The sequence below is a fragment of the Culex pipiens genome, chromosome 3, assembly GCF_016801865.2.
Source record: "Culex pipiens pallens isolate TS chromosome 3, TS_CPP_V2, whole genome shotgun sequence".
NCBI lineage: Eukaryota > Metazoa > Arthropoda > Insecta > Diptera > Culicidae > Culex > Culex pipiens.
In genome coordinates, this window is record NC_068939.1 from 135525775 (window position 1) to 135547835 (window position 22061).

The 22061-nt window shown below is 43.7% G+C and overlaps 2 protein-coding genes across 2 annotated transcripts in view; both read left to right on the plus strand.

Annotated features, from left to right (window-relative positions):
• Positions 1–7240: 7240 nt before the first annotated feature.
• On the plus strand, positions 7241–9538 carry LOC120413810 (uncharacterized). The gene has a single exon (XM_039574766.2). The coding sequence runs from the start codon at positions 7690–7692 to the stop codon at positions 8965–8967; it is 1278 nt and encodes a 425-aa protein (XP_039430700.1). The 5' UTR covers positions 7241–7689; the 3' UTR covers positions 8968–9538.
• A 666-nt stretch (positions 9539–10204) lies between these two features.
• LOC120413811 (uncharacterized) overlaps positions 10205–22061 on the plus strand; it is an 87486-nt gene continuing 75629 nt past the window's right edge. Inside the window, exon 1 of the mRNA XM_039574767.2 lies at positions 10205–11060. Within this exon, the coding sequence (XP_039430701.1) occupies positions 11059–11060 (2 nt within the window). The 5' untranslated portion in view covers positions 10205–11058. The remainder of the gene's footprint in view (positions 11061–22061) is intronic.

Genomic DNA, 22061 nt, shown 5'->3' on the forward strand with positions numbered 1-22061 from the left:
GAACGAGCTGTGAAGTAGGACCGTTGGAATTAATTTTTAAAAAATGAAAATCAATTTTAAATCCTTTGCGGTCGTTCAAAGGGTCATTGTACTCAGAAAAATGAGCTTTATCGTTGTGAACATGAACAATAATATTGCAAATTAAAGCTTAATTGTAGGACCCAGTAGTGTGCGTGCGTACTAACGCGGTGTTGTACTTCGGCCGGTCCGTCGAATTTACTCGCGAATCCGTGGTTATCCGGTTTACCGCGACGTGAAGTTCCCGTCAGCAGGTGTTGGAACCTGTAGTGAAGCGGTGCAAAACAAAATCCGCGTCCAGCGATCGCGAAATCGCCAATATTTCGCACGAAAAAATTGGTCGATCTTGCGGTTCAGATCTGGCCAAACAAGTGAACAATAAAGTGCTCCCCGGCAACAAGAAGCTCGTCGTCGTCGTCGTCGTCTTCGTTCCTTCGCATCGCGGTAGTGTTGTGTGATCGTACCGTCGTCGTCACGAACGGTCTACGTGTGGTGTTGCTTGGAAGTGTGGAAGAGTTTTGGAAGGCGCACAGTGGGTCGGAGTGAAATAGTAGTGCGACAAAAAAAAATCGGCAAAAAGTTTTTTATTGTAAAAATTAAAAAGAAAATTAAAGGGAAAGTGAACGCAAGTAACCGTTGCGTACGTGCACCAAAGCCCCCCCCCCCCTCCGCATCCTGTTTTTGGGCGGCTGTACCCCAGGTTAGGGGCGGCCCAAAACAACTTGGGGTTTCGACTCCCTTTCCCCGTGAGCGGCTGTTCCCAGGTTAGGGGCGGCTCTGAAGAGGTGAGCGACCCCCCCCCCCTTCGAGCGTCTGTTCCCCAGGTTAGGGGCGGCTCGAAGAAACTGGTGTCTGGCTCTATAGTCGAGGTAAGCGTCTGTTCTCCATGTTAGGGGCGGCTTACAGCGGATAGAGTTCAGACCCCCCCCCCCCCTCGAGCGGCTGTTCCCCAGGTTAGGGGCGGCTCGAAACAGCGTCTGTTCCCCAGGTTAGGGGCGGCTGATTAAAAGTCCCAGTGCCAGGGTGGGACTCTAAACAGTCCTGGTACGACGGTCCTCCGGCGAGACAGGGGGTTGGTGATGGCTACACGCACCCGCCGTAAAACAGAAGTGCAGAGAGCTCCAGATGCGAGCCGATCCAATCGCCGACCCGATTTTCGGGGATCCAGGGATTGGAAACTCGGGACGTGGAACTGCAGGTCTCTCAACTTCGATGGGAGCGACCGCATTCTTTCCAACGAATTGCGGGTCCGCGGCCTCGAAGTCGTGGCGCTGCAGGAGGTGTGCTGGACGGGGAAGGACCACCGAGAGTACGGAGGTTATACTATGTACTGGAGCGGCGGCGATACACACGAGCTGGGGACAGCTTTTATCGTGCTGGGCGAAATGGCGAAGCGCGTGATTGGGTGGTGGCCAGTCAACGACAGAATGTGCCGGTTGAGAATCAAGGGCCGATTCTTCAATCTGAGCATCATCAACGTGCACAGCCCGCACATGGGAAGCGACGCCGATGACAAGGACGCTTTCTACGAGCTTCTTGACCGCGAGTACAGGAAGTGTCCAAAACACGACGTCAAGATTGTCATCGGCGACCTAAACGCTCAAGTCGGCCAGGAGGAGGAGTTTAGACCGATTATTGGGAGGTTCAGCGCTCACCAGCAGACGAACGAGAACGGCCTACGACTCATCGATTTCGCTACCTCCCGAAACATGGCCATACGTAGTACCTTCTTCCAGCACACCTCCCTATACAAGTACACCTGGAGATCACCAAACGACACGGAGACGCAAATCGACCATGTTCTCATCGATGGTCGGCACTTCTCGGACATAATCGACGTCAGAACCTACCGTGGCGCTGACATCGACTCGGACCACTACCTGGTGGTTGCAAAGCTGCGCCAACGCCTGTCCGAGGTCAACAAGATCCGGTACCGTCGCCCGCAGCGGTATAACCTGGAGCGACTCAAGGACCATGAGGTCGCTACCCAGTACGCGCGGGAACTCGAAGCTGCGTTGCCTGACGAGGGTGAGCTCGACGAAGCCCCTCTGGAGGCCTGCTGGAGCCATATGGAAGCAGCCATCAACGCAGCGGCATCGAGCGCCATCGGGTACGTGGACCGAGTTCGACGGAACGGCTGGTTCGACGAGGAATGTCAGGCGATTTGGGACGAGAAGAAAGCAGCGCGGGACAAGTGGCTGCTGCACAACACCCGTGGGAACAAGGAGTCGTACAAACAGTTGCGAAGACAGCAAACCCATCTCTTCCGGGATAAGAAGCGCCGCTTGGAAGAGTTGGAGTGCCAGGACATGGAACAGCTGTATCGCTCCAACGAAACGCGCAAGTTCTACAAGAAACTCAGTCAATCCCGGACTGGCTTCATGCCGCGAGCCGAAATGTGCCGGGATAAGGACGGAGGAATCTTGACGGACGAGCGTGAGGTGATCGAAAGGTGGAAGCAGCACTTCGACGAGCACCTGAACGGCCCAGAGGCGGAGTACCAGGACGACGGGGGAAACGACGTCAGCGGTATGGTGGACGGCGAGGACGAGCCAGCACCCACGATGAGGGAAGTTAAGGATGCCATCAAGAAGCTGAAGAACAACAAAGCAGCGGGTAAGGATGGTATCGGTGCTGAACTCATCAAGATGGGCCCGGACAAGCTGGCGGCCTGTCTACACCGGCTGATAGTCAAGGTCTGGGACACAGAACAGCTACCGGAGGAGTGGAAAGAGGGAGTAATATGCCCGATCTACAAGAAGGGGGACAAGTTGGAATGTGAGAACTATCGAGCCATCACTATTCTCAACGCGGCCTACAAAGTGCTGTCTCAGATCATCTTCTGTCGTCTGTCGGAGCGAGCAAAGGATTTCGTTGGGCCGTACCAAGCCGGTTTTGTGGAGGGGAAATCGACGACGGACCAAATCTTTTTGCTACGCCAAATCCTCCAAAAATGTCGCGAGTACCAGATCCCGACGCACCACCTGTTCATCGATTTCAAAGCCGCGTACGACTCGGTCGATCGCGAAGAGCTATGGAAGATCATGTACGAGAACGGCTTTCCCGGGAAGCTGATCAGACTGGTGAAATCGACGATGGACGGGGCGCGGTGCAGCGTGAAGATTTCGGGAGCGATGTCCGACCCGATCGAATCGCGCAAGGGACTGCGACAAGGCGACGGTATCTCCGGCCTCTGTTTCAACATTGGGCTTGAAGGTGTTATGAGGCGGGCGGGCTTCAACATGCGGGGCACGATTATCAACCGATCCAGCCAGTTCATCTGCTATGCCGACGACATGGACATTGTCGGCAGAACGTTCGAGGAGGTGGCTAGGCGGTACACCGAATTGAAGCGGGAAGCAGAGAAGGTTGGATTGAAGGTGAATGTTGCGAAGACGAAGTATCTGCTGGCAGGAGGAACCGAGTCCCTTAGGACTCGCATAGGACCGAGCGTGACGATCGACGGTGACGAGTTCGAGGTTGTGGAGGAGTTTGTGTACCTCGGATCGTTGGTTACGTCGGACAACAACTGCAGCAGAGAAATTCGGAGGCGCATCATCACCGGTAGTCGTGCCTACTACGGACTCCACAAGACCTTACGGTCTGGTCACCTTTCCCGGCGTACAAAGTGTACCATGTACGAAACGCTGATAAGACCCGTCGTCCTCTACGGGCACGAGACGTGGACGATGCTCGAGGAGGACCTGCAAGCGCTTGAAGTTTTTGAGCGACGAGTGCTTAGGACGATCTTTGGCGGCGTGCGTGAGAACACTGTATGGAGGAGAAGGATGAACCACGAGCTGGCGCAACTCTACGGCAAGCCAAGTATTCGGAAGGTCGCCAAGGCTGGCCGAATCCGGTGGGCCGGACACGTCGCAAGAATGCCGGACGCGCTGGATGCGCGCCAACCGAACCAGACTATCAATCCGGTGAAGTTGGTGTTTAATTCGGAGCCGGCTGGAACGCGGCGGAGGGGGGCGCAACGTGCACGGTGGTTGAACCAAGTGGAGGAAGATCTGGAAAGTGTGGGAGTTCCGCAGCGGAATTGGAGAGTAGCAGCCCAGGACCGAGTCCAGTGGCAGCGCATCTGGAGACAGCTCATGACCCGGAGGTTGTACGAGCAGTAAAAGTAAAGTAAAGTAAAGTAAAGTAAGTTTAGGACCCAATTGGGTACTAAAGCCCTATGTCAATTTTTATGTACAATGGTAAAAAACACGATTAAAAACCATTTCTGATCACTTTTTTTCATTTTAGTGCAAATTTTTTTTTTGACAAGACAACATTTTTTCGATGGATCAACTATGGTCCCCTTGGAACGAGCTGTCAAGTAGGAGCTTTGCTGTCAAGAAGGACCGCGAGGTTAAATTTTCAAAATTGATTTAAAAATCAATTTTAAACTCTTTGTAGTCGTACAAAGGGTCATTGTACTCAGAAAAATAAGCTTTATCGCTGTAAACAATAATATCAGCAATCTACGCTTCATTTTAGGACCCAATTAGGCGAAAATATCGTCATTCCCCGTTAACAAGTTTAACACGTTAAGCCTCGCGTTAAGCTTATCACTCATTTGTCATTTCATTCAATAGGGTTGTCAGATCATCAATCTTTTGGGCTTGTTGGAAATGTCTTTTGATTATCCATCGAACGATTGGTCGCATAGTCGGTCAGGACAACGTTTTCATCAAAATATCTGAGATCCGCCTCCAAAATGTGTATAGTCATAACTTGTTGTTGTTTATTTCTCAACAGGCACTTGTTGCCCAAATGAACTTAATATTAAAACTAAAACAATCGTCTTAACACTGATAAAAACAGATAAAAACTTAGACTTTAACACATCGCGGGACAAACTGACATCAAAAACATTGGACACTTTATTGAAGGCCCGCTTAAGTCCGACGATAGCTCCGTTGGCACTGTAATTGGTACGGCGGAAAGGAATCTGCATGATTGGTGTGTGGCGTAGCTGGCGGGCAGGTGTGGTCAAGCTGATCTTTTCTCGAAGAGGGCAGGGCAGTCAACTCTGTCTGTCAATACGTCTGACACAGTCAATGCGCGGGCCAGATCACGACGCAGCTGGAGGGTGTCCAGATGCATGAGCTGGCAGCGGCCTTCGTAGGGCGAACCTTCTTTGGATACTCTCGAGCCGGTACACCGCATTGTTGTAGTGAGGATTCCAAACCGACGAGCAGTATTCAAGTGAAGACCGGACCAGCGAGCAAAACTGCGTTTTCAGGCAGTGGATGTCGGTGAAGTGGCAAGTCATACGGATCACCAGGCCGAGCTGTCGGGATGCTTTGGCAGTAATGAAGGAAATGTGCTGCTTAAAAGTCAGTTTTGAATCCAGTATGACACCAAGATCCTTGACGTGATCAACTCGTTGCACCAGCGTGTCGCCCAGGTTGTAGTTGTAGAGAACTGGAGTGTGCTTCCGGCTAAAGTTGATCACTTGGCATTTTTCGGGGTTGAGGACCATGCAGTTCGCCTCACACCAACCAGCAAACTTGTCCAGATCGCGTTGCAGGGCTTCGGCATCTTCAAGACAGTCGATCTTGGCGAACAGCTTGAGATCATCCGCATAGGAAAGTGGGGGTCCGCTCAGGGTAAAATTGGCGTCGTTGAAGTAGAACAAAAACCACAGCGGACCGATGTGACTGCCTTGATCTATACCAGAGGTGGCATCAAAGCTTTCGGAAAGCGCATTATCGATTTTTACCCGCAACGAGCGTCCCGAAAGATACGACCCGAACCAAGCCAGCAGACTACCACAGAATCCGAGCTTCTCAAGTTTGGCGATGGCTATACTGTGGTTGATCTTGTCAAACGCAGCCGACAAATCTGTGTAAACGGCGTCAGTTTGAGAACGATTATCGAAGCTTTCAATAATGAACTCAGTGAAGCAGAGCAGCTTTGTGGCAGTGGAACGATTTGGGAAAAATCCGTGTTGATCGCTGGATAGTTCCTGGCGTCAATGGGCGAAGATGGGATCGATCACCACCAGCTCGAACAATTTCGACGTGGCGCACAATGCGGAAATACCTCTGTAGTTCTCGATGCTTCTCCGGTTGCCTTTTTTGTGCACTGGAAATATGAAAGCCAGCTTTCAGGCACGAGGGAACTTTCCGGATGCGAGAGAAAGACGAAACAGGTGCAGCAGGGGCACCAAAAGCACCGTTGGGCATCGCTTTAGCAGTGTCGAGGGGATCCCGTCCGGACCTGGGGAGCGTAACAAAATCCCAAAAGTGTTAACGTGGTTTATGGATGGGGACATCATGTTACTCGATCGAGCACCTAATCTTGGCACATGGTTTCAACGAACCAGTTTCCAGCATGATCCGAGCCTTTACAGCAGTTGTTCGGCCCAAACCGAAATGTTGCCCCAAAGTTGTGCAACTTTGCCCAGTGTGCGCCACCCCACCCCTGCAGCGTTGACAGAAACGGTGCTGCCAACTTTGACAGCCGAAAACAACGGCGCGACGACGAGTTCGCGCGAAAACGACCGAACGTACGAGGAGAAGACAGCAGCGAAACGGCGTGCAAAGGCAAGTCGCAAAGAGGAACGCGAAGCGTGAAGATCGATGTTGTAAATAGTGATCGGAAATAGAGAAAGTTTTGAAGAGAAAGGTTAACTTTGACGTGTTTGACTTGTCCGAAAAGTGGTCTAAGAATCTCCGGTGAGTGTTACAGTCCGCTCAATCGAAACCGTCCACCTCGCCCAAATAACGTTGCCTCTGGCCGCAACATTTGGTCCATTCGAACCGGACAAAGGACTAAGGACAGCTCGCGCGTGCAAGTGAAGAGTGGCGGCGGACCAACCGGATGGTCGCCATTTTGTGAAAAACATTCCGCAAAACGAATTCGAGCTACCCGTGTTCCCTCTTCCTCCATCCCGCGATCGTTTCGAGTGTTCTGCCGTGTGTCTGTGTCCTGCAGCACGGCCTAGCGAAAACGCTGACGGAAAGTGTGATGGAAGTTGTCTCCTTGGCCACCAGCTGAAGAACCGAGAAGTGTGCGCTCGGTGAGAAAGCGGCACGTCTTGCCGCGGAAGAAGAATGCGCAATTGTGATCCGGAAGTGACAGTTTCAGAACACTCCGGAAGGCGACTCCGTGGCCTAGCCAACGGCGGAAACAGTGGCGGCAAGAGCCCGCAAAAAGTGAGAAAATGTTCGCGTAAAAACCTGTGCGTGTGAGTGTGTGTGGTGAGCGTAGCGACGCCATTTTGTGTTCCCAAGAGTGGAAAATTCCAATTCGCAGTACCGCTGTGGATTTGGCGGTCGCTACAGCTGCACACGACAGAAGAAGAAGTGGAACGTGGCCTGCTGCAAGCGTCAGCGGGAAAGGTTCCAGAATCCAGCTGCGTCGAGGCCACAGCACCGACGGAAAGGGCCTGCTGCAAGCGCCAGTAGGAAGGTTCCGAAAAGTGAGGCTGCGACGAGGCATCCCGAGACGAAGAGTGTTGCGCTTAAGCAAGTGCGATACCCCGACCAGAGGTGTTTTGAGAAGAAAAGTGTTGCGCTTAAGGGTAAGTGCGAAATCCCGATCAGACGTGTTTCTTGCTGCACGCGCAGAAGAGACCCGAGGAAGAAGTGTTCAGTAAGCTCAGCTGAAGTCCGCTGCGTCTGTCGTGTCGCCAAGAGCGCGATCACGGCGAAGCATCAACATCCTGAGAAGATGAACCCCGCCGGACAACCGAAGTCCGCGAAGAGCTTGGCCAACAAGCGACGCCAGCTCAAGTTGAAGATCCTGCTACTCCAAGACCGACTTTCCACCCTCGAAGAAGACCAGCAATTACCATCCATGCCGGAGTTCCGGGTGTTCGCGAAGAACATCGAGCGATTCTACGGTGAGTTCGATCGAGTGCTGCGAGAAATTGAGGAGTGCGACAGTTTCGCCGATGAGCGAGACGCTCACGACTTGGAGTGTGCGGCGATTGAGGGGCTACTCCAAGGAGTCAACAACAAGATTGTAGCCCTCAGTCACACATTGCTGTCCCAGCCCATCCAAGTCACTGAACAGCAACAATTCCAGCCACTAGCAGTCTCGCAGCAGGTCGCCATCCCAACTCCGCATGGTGGAGGCGAGTGTACCGGTGACGGCGATATTCCAGAGAAAGCCGACCCAGCTGTAGCAGGCCTCAAGGTATGTGCCCCATTTCAACCCATCTCGAGCCCATCCATCGCAATCACAGAGCGTGGCGACCCGTTGTGCACGCGGTGCAACGGTTGCCACTTGAGTACCGACTGCTTTATACCCACTGAAGTACCGCTCGGTCAGAGTCACGAGACGAACTCCAACCTGGAAGCCAACCAAAGCATGCCAGAAAGATCCCCCCAAACAGAGAAACCCTCTGCAGAGCATCAAGAGATGAAATCACCCGCCGAACCTGAAGTGGTTCTACACGAAGCCTCGACAAGAGTTCGAGGTGACGTCGACATGTCCGGCGATTCGGGCGTAACTCCTACGCTGCGGTCAGAAGAGCGGATCCACGGTGACCTCGACGTTGGCTGGTGTCAGCCAGTGGAACTTGGTTCACTGCTACCAGCCGACGCAGAACGAGAAGACGCCGAGTCCGATGACCCGCAAGGTGTTCCAAGCCCGGAGACAGCTAGACTGTTCGACGAAGAACCCGATATCACCACGAACCAGGCAGAGAATGACGAGGAAGCTCGGTCACTGAAGCCAGCCGTAGCCGACGACCTGTACTTCGAGGAACGACCGCTTCCAAGCAGTACACAGTCAATTTGCACTGTACCAGCCGTCCAAGAGGATGCAGCGAAGAAGCCAAGCCACGAGAGAGAGACGTACAGCTGCCAGCTGTTCAACGCCAACGTCACACGATCAACCGACCGTGATCGTGCAGCCAGAAAGCTCACAGAGCAGCTGCTGCAACCCGCAAACTACACCAGCAACGAGAAGCAGTTACGCCTTGTTTGGGACCCTGGTGTGTAGCCGAGCTCTGCATCCCGCTCCACCAATCAACCGATTCAAGAACATCACCAGAGGGCAGCTAGTAGCAGACGAACTTGCTCATCTGAGCGAATCCAAGTACCTGATCCAACCGAACTCCAGCGAGACGAGAAGTGTAAGAACCGATTCACTTCCGGTGCGATTGACTTTAGAAGTCACGGGACTTCAACCCGGGGGGAGAATGTTCGGCCCAAACCGAAATGTTGCCCCAAAGTTGTGCAACTTTGCCCAGTGTGCGCCACCCCACCCCTGCAGCGTTGACAGAAACGGTGCTGCCAACTTTGACAGCCGAAAACAACGGCGCGACGACGAGTTCGCGCGAAAACGACCGAACGTACGAGGAGAAGACAGCAGCGAAACGGCGTGCAAAGGCAAGTCGCAAAGAGGAAAGCGAAGCGTGAAGATCGATGTTGTAAATAGTGATCGGAAATAGAGAAAGTTTTGAAGAGAAAGGTTAACTTTGACGTGTTTGACTTGTCCGAAAAGTGGTCTAAGAATCTCCGGTGAGTGTTACAGTCCGCTCAATCGAAACCGTCCACCTCGCCCAAATAACGTTGCCTCTGGCCGCAACAGCAGTAGAAGATTTGTTTGAATTTAGTGAATCGTCTGTCCGTTTTCGTGATAAAATCAACCGTACTCAAACTTTTATTCATTAAGACAAACATTGTCAGATGAATGTAAATAAACAATTAAACAATTAAACATCAGCTATTTCACGTTTAATTATAGCTTCTAAAATGCGTTTTCGATTGAGATCGATCCTTGCAATTGAGAACTGACGCTATAATATCGCATCATAGGTGACCCCCTTTCGTTGACAATTGTCCATACAAAAAAAACTTTTTTGTATGGAGCGTGGACAATCGCCATAACACCCGCCATTTATACCTACAGTTCGCATTCAATTTCATTACCCAGTGAGTGGGTAAAACTCTCCCATTTCGCCCGACACCGGGTTCGTGTCCTCGCCAGCACGATGTCACGCGACACCAACGCACATCCCGCGCAAGTTTTGGACCTCTTGCGCTTGCATTCGGCGCGCCTAACGCTCGTGTAGTATCGCATCCTGCAACTTCCAGCCACGATACACGTTTTGTCGTTGCACGCAACTTTCGCGATTGTCACGCCGGAAAACGGTGTTGTAGCAACTCCTCAGCATGATTCATGGCCTGGACTTGAACGGGGACGGACGGTCGGGTGGGGGACGTGGCGGACACGGCAGAACGGAAAATCGTTTATAAAAGGGTATACGATGGCGATGGTTTTATGATTCGCTGGAGGGACGTCGACGAACTAACACTTGTTGAATACCGCCGGAGCGCGTGGCCACCGAGAACCGTTCTAGCGCGCTGTGTGGAGTGCAGTGGAGTAGAGTGGAGTTGAAGTGCGGCAGGACACAGACTTCCGGTTGGAACGGTGGACAAGTTCAGCCGATGGGAAGGGGTCGTACATCCGCACAGAGTCATCTAGTGACGAAATAAGTGGTGTAGTGCGCGGGTGATCTAGTTGTAGGCGATAGTTAAGAAATTGAGCATAACCAACGGCGCTGGAAGCCGTTACGGATGTGTTGAAGAGTCGGAATCGCCGGATGCGAACCGTGAAGTCCTGTGAAGTGTGCGTGAATTTCAAATCCTACGCAATTATCGGGAGTCGATAAAATTCGGCGAAGCATCGCGTGCGCCCCAGAAGTGTTAACGCGTTTTCGGTAATTGACCAATAAAACAATTAAGTTTTGTGCGATTAATTCCGTGCCCTCCCGGCGGCGATTCATTTAATCGAATTCGTGGACCATTAAAGATTCCCTGGAAAATATCTGTCGCCAGAGCAGGTGAAACGGTTAAATTTGAATAGCTGCGTGGTCCACCAGAATTCCGACGGCAGCTGTGGCCTCCCAGTTGTCGAACGAATCACAAAGTTTATACTAATTCAATTTGTGTACATCGGTTGATGTCCGCGAACCAGCAACCGTAGTTTCGAAGCCGTTGGTTCGTTGGATCTCTCTGCTCCCGGGAATAAGAAACATTCCTCTGGCTGCTGCTCTCTTCTAAGGATCATCGCAATCAACATAAATTAATGTGAGTACCCATCAGAGCTGCGTCTTCATCCTCTGAACGACTTGCCTGAACGCGAAGGCGGACTGTGTTAGTGTAGTGTTGTTGGAATTTTCTATGCATAAAAATTACCCACCTCAGCGGTACTGATTACGGGTGGGATGTCAGGAAGTTGTCGTCAGCGAAGAATTGCTAGATTACGACAACGATCCGCGCAGTTGTGTCTGTTTGACCCTCGTACAGTTTAGCCCATGTCAACCCACGGGATTGTTATCACAATTTCGTGGATTACCTGGCCCCTAAATGTGTAATGCGCCTATAACCATGGTGATATCGCATATAATTGAATCAGTTATCCGTGAGGATGGGAATGTTTTTTTTCGGCATAGTGTCGTAAAAGTAATCACATGTGAGGGCGATCTGGCTGTTGATTGTAGAAGTAGAATTATTACTATTTGGATGGATCAACTTTGGCCTCGAGGCGAGCTTCGATTCGATTCGCCAAACATTAATTTTTCAACGAATTTCTGAGTGCATTGCAATGAAGAAATCTAAAACTAAAAGAAAAAAATGTTACTTTGTTATGTTTAAAAAAACATTGGCAAAGGGTCAACTTTGGCTGTCACAAACATTTCCTGTTATGAGAAAATAAATTTGCAGTTATTTTTTAATATCCCAGACTATGCTTCTACACATTTTTCTTACAATTTCAATGAAAATGGTTTCACAATGTTGTACAAAATGTTCTACAAAATGTGAAAAACAAACAGAAAATTGAAAATAGTGATTGTAAAAACCTGAAAAAAAACTTAAAAGGCTAAAGGTAATGGAGATGGAAGAATAAGCCAAACACTACGAATCAAACAAAAACTAAACAAAATAAATTTAAATACTACAAATGGAAGAAAAAAAATATAAAACTACAGAAGTAAAGATTTTTTTTAGAACAAAAGTTTGTCAAATTGACCTCCTAACACGGCATAAATAAAAATTGTTGAAAGTAATTTGGGCATTCAAAAATCGCGAAAAAACCGAACAATAATAGTAGTTTATGCAACAAGTTGCAAAAATATGATTTTTTCAGCACGAGTCGTACATTTATCCAACGAGGTTCACCGAGTTCACCTATAGGCTATTTCGTCGTTCAAGAATGACAGGAAAAGTAAGTAGTTTCACGACGGAATTGCAAAAAAATTATTTTTGCAATTCCGTCGTGAAACTATTTACTTTTCCTGTCATTCTTGAACGACGAAATAGCCTACTTTTCTGTACCAAAAATAACAGAATCGAATAGCAACACTTTTCAAAATAAATGCTGAAAAGTTCTACTTTTCAGCACTCAAATGGGTGCTAAAAAGTTGAACTTTTCAGCACTTGAAACTACTTATTTTTCCTGCCATTCTTGAACGCAGAAAAGGTCTACCTTTCTGGACCAACAATAACAGAATCGATAACTCACAATCTCCGGTGGTTGACACTTTTTTAGTTTGTACCCCGTTGGTTGGTCAAAGTCAAACTAAAAAGTGACGAACTGTCACTTTTTACACGGCGCCCACGCATACTATCAAAACAAACGTTTGGTAGTGTGTGTAAACTCCGTGTAAAAGGGGTGTCAAACTAAAAAGTGACCCCGTTCGTTTGACAACAGTTGTTGTCAAACCATCGGGGTTTGAATGTAGTAACACTTATCAAAATAAATGCTTAAAGGTTCTACTTTTAAGCACTGAAATGGATGCTGAAAAGTTGAACTTTTCAGCACTTGTTTCGAAAAGTAATACTTTTCAGCACTTGTTTCGAAAAGTAATACCTTTCAACAATTTTTTTATTTAAACGGTTTAAATTTGCAAAATACACGATCATTTGACTTATAATTCCAATCAGAGGGTGTTTTCGAAATTGCAACAAATGTTGTATGGAACTCGTTGCACAACTTGATTTTTTCAGCACTCGTCGAATTTATCCGACTCGGTGAACCTCGTTGGATAAATGTACGACTCGTGCTTCTTTTTGCAACTTGTTGCTTAAACTACTATTAAACGATTCTTTGACTAAATAAATTGACATTTTACTTATAATTCTGTTGAAAGGGTGTTTTTCGGGATTTACGGAGAAAAATGTTGCATGGAACTCGTTGCAAAACTTGATTTTTCCACACTCGTCGTATTTTTCCAATTTGGTGAACTTCGTTGGACAACGACTCGTGCTGAAAAAAATCCACTTTTTGGAACTTGTTTTCTACATTTCTGAATTGCTGCGTTTTTTTTTTCCTTTATTTTACCTTAATATGTTCAAACAGTCATAAAATAGGACTAGACAATAAAATGTTATCTAAATTGATTTACATTTACAATGTACAGCAAAAACCACTGAAAATTCTGAATCTGATTTTAAATTGGATATTTCAAAAGTATGTTTTATGCAAATAAATTGCATTTTCTTTTTACAAACACCCTTTAAATGCAATTAACGGAAAATAATTCGATTGCGCGGAAACAGGAGTTTTTTTTGTGTGTGAAATGGTCCTATAAGTAATTGTGTTTCATATGTTTAAATGATCTATTGAAAAAAAAAACTCAAGATTGTAATTGAAATGATTCTTTCATGTGGTTTTGACAAGGTTAATGATTATTTAATGAAATTATTATTTTTATTTTAAGCTCCTGTCAAAATTAACAGTATTTTATTTATCATTATTCATCTTGTGGATAGACTTTTGAATTGCTAATAAATTATGGATAAAAATCCGAAGCAGAAATCAAAATATTCAAACGTTGCAGCAATTGATTTTTAACCAAATATATTATGAAAAAAATATATCTGAAAATTATATGAAACTATTTCTAAAGATTAGGCAATTTTTTAAGTTCAGTTTAAAGTGACCAAATAATATCTTTCATTCATAATTTCTTCAGAAAAAATACATTATTTAATTTTCGCATTACAATACAAAAAAGTTCATTTTGTATCATACTTTTGTATATTTTGCGTCAAAATTTACTCGTAAGGTTAATCAAAATTCCTTCCAACTGTCTCGATAATTCAATATTACTTAAAAAATGTATGTTGAAGATGATTTCAACTGCTTTTTCTATTTTTTAATCAAGTACTTGAAATTATTATTGCTTAAACATAAACAAACTTGTTTGAAATGTAAAATTCAAATGTTTCGCAGTAATTGACCATTCCATCATCAAAAATGTTGCAAACAAACAAGATTAGAATGTCCAATCGGTTGGAATTTCGTATTACTTTCCACCGAAACCACGTGAGGTCGGCCCGGACTTTGAAAAAAAAACATCCCACGACGAGTTACCACGCTCGAAAGCCAATGCTGCCGTCCACAAAAGCACACAATTTGCGAAACGCCAGCCAGCCAGCCTTCCCCGCCAAGAATGCCAAACATCCGAGCTTGGGAGGAATTTCGAAAGGAGATATTTGTGCATCTAACTATGCTCCAACGCCCAGCGGCCAACAAAAATGGTTTTCACGTTAGAACCTTTTTAGCGCGCACTTTTCGCTCAAAATGGACTTGTTTGTTTTGTGGAAGGAAGGGATCCCCCCCCCCTCGAAAAAGGGTCTACGAAAGCTTGGTCCTGGCCATGCCGCGTGTTTGGAGGGAAATCTGACGGATGGTGGCCATTACGGATGCCTTTCTAAATTATGAGCTGACCGGGGAAAATCACTGAAAAAGGGCTAAGTTGTCTGAGGAGGAATTAACGATTCGATTGGACATGTTCATTGAAGGGAATCTGAAGAAAGCAAAGATAAAAAACGAGCAGTTAAACATTTTTGTTAAGTATAAATATTTTTTTATGAAATGATCAGACCAGCCAACAATTGATCCCATATTCCTTGTAAACATCGTCTTCCAACAGAAAAGGAAAAAAATAACATTTTTTTTCATAGTTATTTTGGAATATTTTTAGATGACAAAAATGAACTATGTGGTCCAGATAGCAAAATTAGGTGGAGAATGGATTTTCCGTAAAATGATGAAGTTTTGGAGCTTTGGTGACTTCAGAAGAGTTGTTGCATATAGAAAGGGGCAACTTTTGGTATGGTTGGAAATCAGGGTGGTTCACTATTAGGGTGATTTTGAAAATCTAACTTTTCAGGAATATTTTTGGGATTTTTTTGTCTTGTAGATACATAGTTGTTGGGCTTGCCAATCCAAGCAACTTTGTCGAAGACACCAAAATTTTATCTCGTAATCTACGCCTTATACGACCAAATTTATAGAAAGCATCTGAGCAAACCTTCAAAAATCAGTTTTTTGAACGTGGCAATTCAGGGTTAAGTTTTAGGGAAAAGTGAAAATCGGGGCACTTTTAGAGCTCTAAAAAACAAACATTTTTATTTCTTGACAAGTCAATTTAAACTTAAGGGTCAAAAGTTACAGCGTTTTTAAGGTAAAAAAGATGCAAATTTAAAACTTAAATATCTCGAAAAGGCGCAAGGCAAATTTTAAACGCCAGGTTGCATTTGAAAGAGGAGATCCAGCACTACAAACGCTGAAAAAATCTCAGTGGTGTTTTTCTTTAAACTCGAGATATCGTCATTTGAAAAAGTCTGATTTTCAAGGGAAACCTTTTGGGATCACCCTAACGAATTTCGAAAATTGTTCAAATATATGTTTTTCCATGTAATTTTGGTCCCTGAATCTGAATCTTTCCTCAGAATTGACCCAAAGTGTCGAAAAATCGATTTTGGTCATATTTTGGGTTTCCATATAAAATTATTATTTAAACCCAAAAAATGACCAAAATCAATTTTTCGACAATTTGGGTCAATTCTGAGGACAGATTCAGATTCAGTAGCCAAAATTACATTTTACTTTTACTTTTTACGAAAAATCCATTTTCCACCTAATTTTGCGATCTGGACCACTGTGCAAAGGTCTTTGGTCGACTGTTTTGACATTTTTCGACAGTTACATATATTTTTTTAATCATTAGCTCTGCCAAATGAATTCTGGAATATTTTTTTGTCAACTAAAGCCCTGCAACTCTGCCAATGCCACCAAATCTATGAGACATTTTTAAGTTACAGACATTTTGATGACATTGTTTTGTAAAATTACACTAAAAATTAAAAAAGGCAAAATAAGCAAAGCAATAAAAAAAAACCCACAATTCGATAACAGAAAAAAATGTATCTCGATAACTCAATTTGGTATTGGTGAGATATGTTTTTTTGCAATAGAAAATTACTGATTCTGATATTATTTTCTTATTATTAGATTATTATAAAATTTTAATATTATTGCTTGGTTCCAATAAAGTGTCCACCTCCTAATAAAGAAAATGAAAATGAAAATGAAAGTGTTACTATTGGTAAACTTGGGTATCGATAATAAAATAAATCAACTTTCAAGTTGTTCACTATCCAAAAAGCAAAAATAAAAATTATTGATCTTTATAAAAATAAGCCGGGAACCGTGGTGTAGGGGTAAGCGTGGTTGCCTCTCAACCAGTCGGCCTGGGTTCGATCCGGTGGCATTTTTCGAGACGAGATTTGTCTGACCACGCCTTCTGTCGGATGGGGAAGTATATGTTGGCCCCGATCTAACCTTTGAGGGTTAGGTCGTTAGCTCAATCCAGGTGTAGGAGTCGTCGCTCTGGGTCCTGCCTCGGTGGAATCGCTGGTAGGCAGTTGGACTAACAATCCAAAGATCATCAGTTCGAATTCTGGGGTGGATGGAAGCTTAGGTGTAAAAAGAGGTTTGCGATTGCCTCAACAAATCAAGCTTTTCGGACTCCTAGTTTCGAGTAGGAATCTCGCAATCGAGAACGCCAAGGCATTGCTATTGCTGTAGAGCGAATATTTTTTTGAAAAATTTAAAGCTCTTGATATCAGTTTATAAAAATACTGAAAGTATTTCAAAGGTTTGCAAATAAAAATATATTCGCATTCGATTTTCCTTGAGAATGTTCAGTTGTAAATGTCTTTCTTGTTGATTTTGTCACAAAAATGAAGAAATTCGAGACGATTCCAGCCAAAGCAAAGTTTTCTGTGTATTCTAAAATGATTTCTTTTAAAATCTACGACTTCTTGGATTATTATAAATAAAGAAAGAAATTGATAACTTTGATTTTCAGAATATTTTGGGACAATGTTTCATATTTTCTCTTAAAATATGCCGTAAATGTGGGTTTCAAACGATTCCTTTTATATTTTATTCGTGAAAAAATCTATAAAAGCTCGAAGCTAAACACTCAACATTAACCTGAACGAAAGTTAAATATGATTTCAAATCTAGTTCTATATCCTCTTAGCAAAGTTGAAAAAGTGACCACGCAAAGCCACTTACCAAAATTTTCAAAGTAAATTTTCCCCCCAAATTTGCATAATCCATCACATGGAAACCAACTTAAGCCGAGAACTTCGCCCCCAAATGGCTGTGCGCTACCGGCTGGTGCGGTGTTATCGTGAGAAAAGTTGATCTTCCCACGTATGTTTGTATCTCCATGGAGCAGCCAGCGTTCCGTCGGCAAGTCGGACTCCGTCGGTGAGGCCCATATTTATGGTTCCTCCCCACAACCCCGCAAAACCATCGGAGACGATAAACGCTGCGTGTTGCCTCTAATCTAATAATATCGGTGCTGTTGCGGCCGGGCCCTGGTTTGGTACGCGTAAATTAATTTGCGGCAGCGTTCCTGACAGCTCGATGGAACGGCTTAGAGTCCGATGTTATGAGATGTTTGAGGGTTTAAAGTGTTGTTGGCTGTGTGTTCAAGCTGGTTCAACCAGGCCAATTTCTACCTGTTAAAATAAACCAAAAGATATGTATTTCGAATAAGCTTGTTTTTTTATTTATTGCATCTAAAAAAGATTCTTAAAAATGAAATAATGGTAAATTATCCCTCTGCAACCCAACCCCACCTCTAGGTGGGCTTCAAGCAAACAGTTTTACTTGTTTTAAGTGACTGCAAATATTTAAAAAATGTTATTTTTGTGGGTCAACGTCTGCACCAACATTTCTTAAATTTTATTGAAAAAGAATGCAGTATTTTTGGTAATGTCCCAAACTATGTCTCCAAGTATTTTTTGCAAATCAAATGATTATGGTATTATTCTAAAGTCAAAATCGAAAAAACGGGCAAAAAATTAAAAAAGTGACTGTAAAAGTTTCAAAAACTTACAAGGCAAATGGTAATTATAGGAGATGGTAGAACAAGCTAAAAATGTATTTTTTCCTCAAAATCAGTCAAATGGTCGCTGCGGGAAATTTTACACAATTTGTCAATCTCTTGTAGCCTAGTGGTATAGGTTTCACCTCGGCGCTGTCCTGCTAACTTGTCGCACGTTCATTTTGGGTCAAATTCAGTTAAGAACGCCATTTTATGCAGTTCACAATGCCTCACCTTTTGACCTTCACAGATCCTCAAAATTCAAATCCAATCCTGAGATATTTAATAAAAACCGAAAAAACTCCGTGCATTTTTGTCACTTTACATACACAGAAAAAAAAAATCATGGTAATATTACATCTGGGAAGGGGTACATCTTTTATGTCAGAAAAAAGGTGTAATTTTACCTCTGGAAATGTGTTATTTTACCACTTTTCAGGTGTAATGTCACTTTTTCAGTCTAAATTGAGGTAAAATTACATCATAAAAGAGGTAAAATTCAACCTTACAAAATTACAGCTTCCAAATTTACATTATTTTTTTCTGTGTATGAAAGAAGTTTCAATCTTGTCGTGCTATCTTGACACAGCCTGAAAATTGATGTAAGTGCGACAATTGGCCAAAGGGATTTCAGGTCAGAACGCGTTTGACACAGGAACGAGCTCGACTACCGTAAACATTTTCAGTTATGACTCGGGACTCCACATAAGACTCTACTAACCAAATTTAACCAAACTTCAGGACGATGCACAGAATGATCAACCACACAAATCGTGTTAGTCATTGTTTACATTGCGTGCTCTTGTGTTTGTTTATTCAAGGTCAAACATTAAAACGCGTTTTTCTCGGAACGTCAAAAAGCGTCGTGCGACAAGTTAGCACGACGGCGACGACCTTGTAAGCAGAAGATCAGCAAAGTTGAATTCTAGAGTTTTTTTTTACGAATAGGTTCTATAAACAGATGAAACACAACAGCTTATATGACCTTTAAAAAAACTCCAAAATTCTCTACAAAGACTGTATTTCCGATCCAGAGGTCGTGAGTTTGATTCCCGTACCCGGATGCCAAAGCTTTCAAAAATCGAGAGACATGTAATTTAATAGGAAAAAATAATATACTTTTCAAATCAACAATAACCCAGTGTGTATTTTCTTCATTAAGGCTAGTACGGAGTTCGGAAGGAAAGGGGGTCAAGAAACAGCTTTACGAACAGCAGAACAAAGGAGAGGAAGCGATTTCTTGGGGCATTTCTTCACCCTCTCTGGCTTGCTCTCGCCGCCGCTGCACTATGGGGTTTCAGGCGGCCATAAATCGAAAAACCGACATACTCTAATTATTTTTTTTGTATTTTTTTTCGAAAATAAACATTCTAACTAAGAAAAATCCGGAGTTTGAAAGTTGTAGGTTCAAAATTCACTGAATTGCAGACCTTCAAAGGCGAAAATGGTAAGAAAAAACATGTTTTTTGACAAAAAATAATTATTTTTCATAGTTGTACTGTGTAGCTGTTTATGTATTTTTTCCTGCATCATTATATATATTCAGAAAGGTAATTGATTCAACTATTCAATAACATTTCACAAAACACACTTTTACAGGCTAAAAAAAATAATAAAAATCAAAAAAGATGGATTTTTATTCAAAATTTAGTTTTTTTCAACTTTGTTAATGGGGTACTTTTTTTGTGTGCATTTGTGCGATCTGAAAATTTTGCAGCTTAAAATTTGAACCATGTCCTAACTTGTCTCCAAATTTCAAAGTGCACGTATGTGCACTTTTTGAGTTATGCCATTTTGAACATTTTGATTCATGCAAGAAAATTAATGGTTTCGCGTATACGCTTGGTTAAAATCACATTATTTACCTGCGGAGGCAGAAATGACGTACCTGCTGTGTATGTTTTTAAATTGATTTTATATTCATGACTTTGTTGGTACTTAGGTACGTTTAATAAAATTAGAAATTCCTATTCTAAATATTTTACAGAAACGATTCGTCGTATATTTATATCAGTTCGTTGTTGTGTTGTTTTGAAAGTATGGATAATAATAGGGTGATTCTCCGCCAACTCACACAGCAGTTGCCCCGACCCCTCTTCGATTTGCGTGAAACTTTGTCCTGAGAGGTAACTTTTGTCCCTGATCACGAATCCGAGGTCCGTTTTTTGATATCTCGTGACGGAGGGGCGGTACGACCCCTTCCATTTTTGAACATGCGAAAAAAGAGGTGTTTTTCAATAATTTGCAGCCTGAAACGGTGATGAGATAGAAATTTGGTGTCAAAGGGACTTTTATGTAAAAATAGACGCCCGATTTGATGGCGTACTCAGAATTCCGAAAAAACGTATTTTTCATCGAAAAAAACACTAAAAAAGTTTTTAAAATTCTCCCATTTTCCGTTACTCGACTGTAAAAATTTTTGGAACATGTCATTTTATGGGAAATTTAATGTACTTTTCGAATCTACATTGACCCAGAAGGGTCATTTTTTCATTTAGAACAAAATTTTTCATTTTAAAATTTCGTGTTTTTTCTAACTTTGCAGGGTTATTTTTTAGAGTGTAACAATGTTCTACAAAGTTGTAGAGCAGACAATTACAAAAATTTTGATATATAGACATAAGGGGTTTGCTTATAAACATCACGAGTTATCGCGATTTTACGAAAAAAAGTTTTGAAAAAGTTTGTCGTCATCGATCATGGCCGTTCATGGTCACCCGCGACAGACACGGACGACGAAACAAAGAGAAACGGAAAAAGTAACTTTTTCAAAACTTTTTTTTGTAAAATCGCGATAACTCGTGATGTTTATAAGCAAACCCCTTATGTCTATATATCAAAATTTTTGTAATTGTCTGCTCTACAACTTTGTAGAACATTGTTACACTCTAAAAAATAACCCTGCAAAGTTAGAAAAAACACGAAATTTTAAAATGAAAAATTTTGTTCTAAATGAAAAAATGACCCTTCTGGGTCAATGTAGATTCGAAAAGTACATTAAATTTCCCATAAAATGACATGTTCCAAAAATTTTTACGGTCGAGTAACGGAAAATGGGAGAATTTTAAAAACTTTTTTAGTGTTTTTTTCGATGAAAAATACGTTTTTTCGGAATTCTGAGTACGCCATCAAATCGGGCGTCTAATTTTACATAAAAGTCCCTTTGACACCAAATTTCTATCTCATCACCGTTTCAGGCTGCAAATTATTAAAAAACACCTCTTTTTTCGCATGTTCAAAAATGGAAGGGGTCGTACCGCCCCTCCGTCACGAGATATCAAAAACGGACCTCGGATTCGTGATCAGGGACAAAAGTTACCCCTTAGGACAAAGTTTCACGCAAATCGAAGAGGGGTCGGGGCAACTTTTCCCGATTTCGTGTGAGTTGGTAGAGAATTACCCAAATACCGTAGTGTCCCTGTACGATATAACGAAGCACTATTCTGAAAACGTGAGAACTGCTTTCGAGTATATTTGTAAGAATTACAACATTGCAGAACCATCACATGATCAACTCAGGGAAAAACCACAGAGGAAAAACTACGCATGCTGTTCTGTAGCTTCAAAACGAGGTATACAAAAGCCCATAGAAGAAGTCTAATTTTAAGTAATCTAACGACAATCGGTCACGTAGTGATTTTGATTTAGAAGAATTTATCGTGGAAAACGTGAATTTTGCAAGTGGATCAACCAAAAACGTGGACGAGAATCCATACAATGTTCCATAAAATAAACCGTCTAAAATTCTAAAACACCGCAAAAATTAAATTTTAGTTGGAGGGGGAGGGGGGGGGGGGGGGGTCTTTAAAGAGAGGTGGATTTTAACTCAAGAAAAAGGGGAGGGAGATGGAACGTAAATCAGAAACTTTAACATAGCATAAACCGCCATTCCGTG